A 6,000-nucleotide genomic window follows, 5' to 3' on the forward strand; every position below is an offset into this window, starting at 1 on the left:
TTCCCCATACAGACAAGCCCTCAAATCTCCTCAGCTCAGCAGTCACCAGTTTCAAACACATCTGCATATCAGGCAGTTTAGATGACAGATCAGATTATGCTATGTGGGGACCCTCAGTTTGCCCCTGCTTTGCTCTTCAACCAGTTAGGCCAGTGGATGGGAAGGCAGAAGCTTAAGTTCAGCACTGCTACAGCAAAGCCAGTATTCGCAACAGGGAGAGAGAAAGAAAAGGACAGAGGGAGAGGCAAACAAAAAAAATACAGACCAAGACTGAAAATGAAGGGGAAAAAAAAAAGATAGAAGCCAATTACTTGGTGTAAGGGTGGGACTTTTTTGGCTAATCTAATTATCACTGTTAAATTGTCTCCCAAAATGGAGAGAAAAAACCTTTCTGTAAAAAGATTGCATTCTCCATAGAAAGAGCTTTGTGTGCAAGAGAGATTTACCACCACCAATCTGAACAGAAATTAAGATAAAACTATCTTACATTGTGAATGTCATCTTTACAAAGACATGGCTCCTGTTAAACTAGGTCTGCGAACTGTCTCCACCCAAACAATAGTAGTAAAGGTGTGAATTCTGCTCCAACTCAAAATTTACCTTAAAAGGGTGTACATTCAAAGTCTATTTTGGATTATTTAAATGTTATAATCAAATATAGCAACATAATTGAGGAACACCCTCAAATGGAGTCAAAACACATTGACAGTATATTTAGGCTCACCATTCCCTTTTTCATCCTAGATTAGCTTTCACTTCAGAGAGATTTTTTCCTCATTATTTTAGCTAGAAAATGACAGACATCAGCCCCTCCGAATTTCTCCTCTTTTCCATAGTGGTTACAATGAAAGATGCCCACAGTACTGAAGGCTAGTGGAGTCAAAATACCTAAACAATACCCTCGGGGATTCAGTCACCTTCGTAAAAGAGACAGCATTTCAGAATTGGAGAGTGGATTAAGGAAAGCTATCCTCTATGCTGCCTGATGTAAGTAGATGGAGACTCTTAGCAGATCTACATTGCTAAGCCTACTGCATTCATTTCAAGAACCCGGCTCGTGTCATTTTAAAGACTGGGGGATTTAAGCAAGAATTGGTAGTGAAAACTAGCGACCACCACAATGTGTGTGATAAAAAAAGCTCAACTGAGTGTGGGAGCGGCCCTTGCAGTTTCGCCGCTGGCCCCTATAGCCCGGCCTAGGCAGGCCTACAACATTTAAGAGAGAAATAGGTGGCAGCCTTTAGCACCAGCGCCGACATGCGAGGGACCTGCGGCTGGGTGTTTGGGGGAAGGGGTGTTACTGCCCGAAGGAGTGGCACAAAAGGCAGCCGGCCCCATTGTCCAGCCCATGCAAGCGCCGCCGCCGATCCCTCTGAGCATCGGGCAGGGAGATGAAGAGGCAGCTGGTTAGCCGGGCGAGGAGGGGGCCACACGGTCACTGGCGCATCCCGCCGCCTGCCCAGGCGGGCCCAGCCCCACACACAGCCCCATGTGGAACAAGCCGGGGCGGGGAGCGGCGCGATCGAGCCCCCAGCCCGGCAGCTCCCCACCTGCCCCTATCTCAGCCCCGCCGTGGGGTGAGGAGACGGCGGCCGCCATGGGAGGCTGCAGGCCCGCGGCGGGGCGGCGAGGGGAGGCGGCCGGCCGGCCGCGCACCCCCTGCCGGGCTCCCTGCTCCCTCCCCAGGCCGCGCCCGCATGACGGAGAAGAAAAACCCGGAGGCATTTTCCTTGCGCCGCCGCCGAGCCCCCGGCGGCCACTGCCCCCGCCGGGCCCGGCAGCCGCCCAGCTCGGAGCGGGGTGCGGGCCCCTCCCCTCGAGCCCGCCCGGGGCGGAGGAGGGGGAGGAGGCGGCGGCCGAGCTCAGCCCCGGCGGGAGCGGGACCCGGCCCCGCCGGCCCGGCCCGGACTCACCTCCACGTCGCGGCCCTTGTTCTTGAAGCTCTTGATGCGGTGGTTCTCCAGGCCCGCGGCGGCGGCGGCGGCGTTCTCGGCCATGGCTGCTCCGGCGGCGGCTCCCAGCTACTGCGAGGCGGCTCCGGCGGCGGCTCGCGGGGAGGGGGGAGAGGGACGTTCCGTGACGGGCGCGAGGAGGGGGGGTGGAAAGCAGGGGCACGCGCCGTTGCTGAGTGACGAAGAGCGTGACACTGTAGAACACACCTCCTCTGCTTCAGGCCTGGCTCCGCTGCTGCATCCCGTCCCTTCTTTATGCTAATTTGAGGGACGCCTAATTTGCATAACGTGGAAGCCATTGCAGTAGCGAGCGGCGGAGACTACAGGCTCCGGCATGCAATGCGGCTTGGAGTCTCGCGACTGTACGCTGCGTTGCCCTCTGGGTCTTGTAGTCTCTGTGAGCCGCATTGTGGCGCGCTATGGATCGACCAGCCCGCTCTGCCGGCGGAACGCACGGGGCGCGCTGTGCGTGGCGGTCTTCTAGGGAGGTGGCGGAGTTGCAGCTGCCCCTGCCAATGCCAGGGTTTTGTAGCACGTGCAAGTCCAGCAGGGCGGGGTGCTGGAACAATTTGTATAGTGGGGGTGCTGAGAGCCATTGACCCAAATTATAAACCCTGTATATGATGGTACCACGTCAAGTCAGTGGGTGTGGCAGCACCAGGGGCGGCTCTACGAATTTGGCTGCCCCAAGCAGTCATGCGCGGGAGGTGCACCGGAACCCCGGGAGCAGTGGCCCTCCCGCGGGTATGACTGCGGAGGGTCCGCTGGTCGCGCGGCTCGGCTGGACCTCCCGCAGCTGCGGAGGGTTCGCTGGTCCCGCGGCTCCAGTGGAGCTTCCGCAGTCATGCCGGCGGGAGGTCCAGCCGAGCCGCGCGACCAGCGAACCGTCCGCAGTCATGCCTGCGGGAGGTCCACTGGAGCCGCGGGCTGAGCGCACCCTCCGCAGTCATGCCTGCGGCAGGTCCGCTGCTCCCGGGGTTCCGGTGGACCTCCCGCAGGCATGACTGCGGTAGGTCCGCCGGACCCGCCTGCCACCCCTGCCGGCAAATGCCGCCCCACGCACGTGCTTGCCGCGCTGGGGTCTGGAGCCGGACACCCTGGTACCTCTAGTTCCAGCATCCAGGCAGCATGTCTAGATATCTCCTTTCTAGCTCCCCTAACCTAGAGTCTGCATTTCTCTCCTTTTTGGGGCACATTTTTCAGGCTTTTCTCTGCAATTGTGGAAGCTGGAAACATTTTTTAAATGAAAGCTGAGCTTGCCCTGTATTCCTGAGTCCAGGTGCTGCTAGGGTGACCAGATGTCCCGATTTTATAGGGACAGTCCTGAGTTTTGCGTCTTTTTCTTATATAGGATCCTATTACCCCCATCCCAATTTTTCACACTTGCTGTTTGGTCACCCTAGGTGCTGCAGCTTTAAGACAATCCCCAAATAGTGCAAGACTTAATAAAACCATGAGAGTTGGGAACACTGCTTGTGCCTCAAGCTATGTATCGGTGTCGGTTACTTGGCTAATTGGCAACTTCCTGGTTTCAAGTGACCCACTCACTCAGGGTCTTAGGCCATCACTGCCTCAAAGTAGAATCATCCACTTCTGCCACTGACAGACCTGGGGTTGCAATCCCGTATGTGTCAGCTCTGATTACCTCAGCCAGTTTGATTTAGGTCCGCTGCCCCTAAGTTTATTCCCTCAGGGTGTAATGATAATAAGAACCAATGACAAAATAGCCTCCATAAAGCAAAGTATTATTTGTTGAGTACAAAAGCAACAACAAAACAGACTATATGTATGTATTGAACTAGTTTTATACTTTCAGAATCATCATAAACTGAATCAATGTCCAGAAGCACCATGTGCTGCTTTTCTGCTGCCAAACCCCTAATCAACACCATGCTGAGACATCCATTCAGAACTAACTGTGGGCTTTTCTTCACTAGTCATGTTCATATTCGGAGAAAAAAGTGTACTTTAACATTTATTAAAGGACACATGTTAAAAGTTTAGTGTAGACAAGGCCAATTTTAGTTTTAACACATATTAATGGACGATGTTAGCCCTAAGTTTGATAAGCTAATTTGTTAAAATCACAACTTGCTTTGTCCATGCTAGGATTTTAATACAAGTTAAAGACACACTTCTTTTCCTAGTGTAGCCATTGAGAGGGCTACCAACTAAGGCCTTATCTTCACTATAGAATAACGGTGTGTTCTTAACAGGAGTTAACTCCCTTGAGTTAACTAACTTGAGGTACAATCCTAGTGAAGAAAGACAGAGCAATTTGTAGTTTTCACATGAGCTATCACTTAGCAGGTCAAGTTCCTTGCCTTCATTTGGATTTTAAAAACACACCTTTTTGTAGCGAGGACAAGGTCAAATTCATCAATACAGCTTCCTAAAAACCCTGGACTTTCCCTGGTGGTCTCCCATACAAATATTGACCTGAACACCTGACCCTGTTTGGCTTGTGAGATCTATAACATGGCCTGAGGTCATTTAGCAGCACAGCTCTTAACAAGATTACACAAAAAGTGTGTTAAAAATAAAAATAGATTCTTATAACTTCCATTCTACAAATAGGTTTTAATGTTTACTCCAGAATAAGCTTTAAAAAGAATAAATCTAGCCTTTCTGGATGCAGAGAAAATGGTAAGAGAATGATTGATGCAGTGTTGTTTGAATCTGGAACAAGGCACACATCCCCTTTTGCATCTCATTGGGATGTAAACTTAAGTCCAATTATGTCTAAAGTAACAAATATCTAGTATATGTCAAGCACAGCTTGAGATAGTTTTCGCATCCTAACATTCAGCTCATTTGAAAAGACATTCCATGGTAACAATGCTGCCTATTTAAAACTTGCAAATAAATATTCCATCTGATTTTGTTTGTTTGTTAATAGAGAACAACATTTCCTAGTCTCAGCAACTTCAGTTTACAAAAAGTTGGACAGACAAAAGGGTTGGATTCCGAAGTCACAAATTACAGGGTTTTGTGGGGTTCACACAAAATGTGGTCCAGCAGCAGAAAAGACACTTCACTTTTGAACCTGTTGTAATTTGAATTTATGAACTGTGTTGGTTCTGCAGTTCCAAAAGGAGTCAAATCTTAGGCCCTTATCTGCAAACACCTATCTACACAGGTATTCTGACTGAACACAATGGCTGTACTCATTTGCATAGAGTTAAGCACATACATAAGTGCTTATAATACCAGGGTTTTATTTCAGTCACTAAGGTATGCAGCTATTCTTTAAACACACACAGCGATCTGTTCTACATTGTCCGATCTGTTGAGCAAGGTGATACCATTGTACATAGTCACTTTTTAGAGTAGGACTGCACTAATACTTTTGAACAACTCTCTAATGATAGCTGGTATGAGGTTCATACACTTTCCCCATGAATTCTATAAATGTTAGTTTTCTTAGCAAAGTGTAATCTAAGAGTAGATTTTCACTGTGGTGTTAACTCAGGGTCTTACTTGGGTGTTGCTCCAAACCCCTCCCATCAGGGGTGAGCTGGAGCCGGTTCGCACGGGTTCGCCCGAACCCGTTGTTAAATTTAGAAGCGGTTTTAGAACCGCTTGTTAACTAGCTTCCCTGCGAGGGAAGCTTTGATGGGCTCTGCCTGGGAAGCCTGTAATTCCTCCTCCCGGCCGCCGGGGGGCGCTGCGCTGTGCTGTGCTGCGAGAGCCATGTGAGCTGCCTCCTGGCCCTGTTGCTGCTCCTGCTCTTTGGACCTCTGCCCTGGGGCTCCTGCTGCTGCCGCTGCCTGGTGAGTCCACGGCTGCGTCCTGCTGCTCCCAGCCTCCCCCCTCCCCCGCCCGTGTGAGTGTCTGTGCCCCTCCCCCGCCTTCCCTGCCCCCAGCCAGCCCCAGCCACCCCCTGCCCCCAGCCACCCCCTGCCCTGGCCACAGCTGCCCCCAGCCCCACCCCCTGCCCCCAGCCACCCGCAGCCAGCCCCTGCCAGCCCTAGCTGCCCCCAGCCAGCCCCAGCCACCCCCTGCCCCACCCCCCCGCCCCACCCCCTGCCCCCAGCCACCCCCTGCC

At 51.8% G+C, this 6,000-nt stretch overlaps 1 protein-coding gene across 1 annotated transcript in view; it reads right to left on the reverse strand.

Moving 5' to 3' along the window:
• KPNA3 (karyopherin subunit alpha 3) overlaps nt 1–2,178 on the reverse strand; it is an 82,466-nt gene extending 80,288 nt beyond the window's left edge. The window contains exon 1 of the mRNA XM_045014095.1: nt 1,914–2,178. Coding sequence (XP_044870030.1) covers nt 1,914–1,997 — 84 coding nt within the window. The 5' untranslated portion in view covers nt 1,998–2,178. The remainder of the gene's footprint in view (nt 1–1,913) is intronic.
• Between the last annotated feature and the right edge of the window lie 3,822 nt (nt 2,179–6,000).

This window comes from Mauremys mutica, chromosome 1 (genome assembly GCF_020497125.1).
Source record: "Mauremys mutica isolate MM-2020 ecotype Southern chromosome 1, ASM2049712v1, whole genome shotgun sequence".
NCBI lineage: Eukaryota > Metazoa > Chordata > Testudines > Geoemydidae > Mauremys > Mauremys mutica.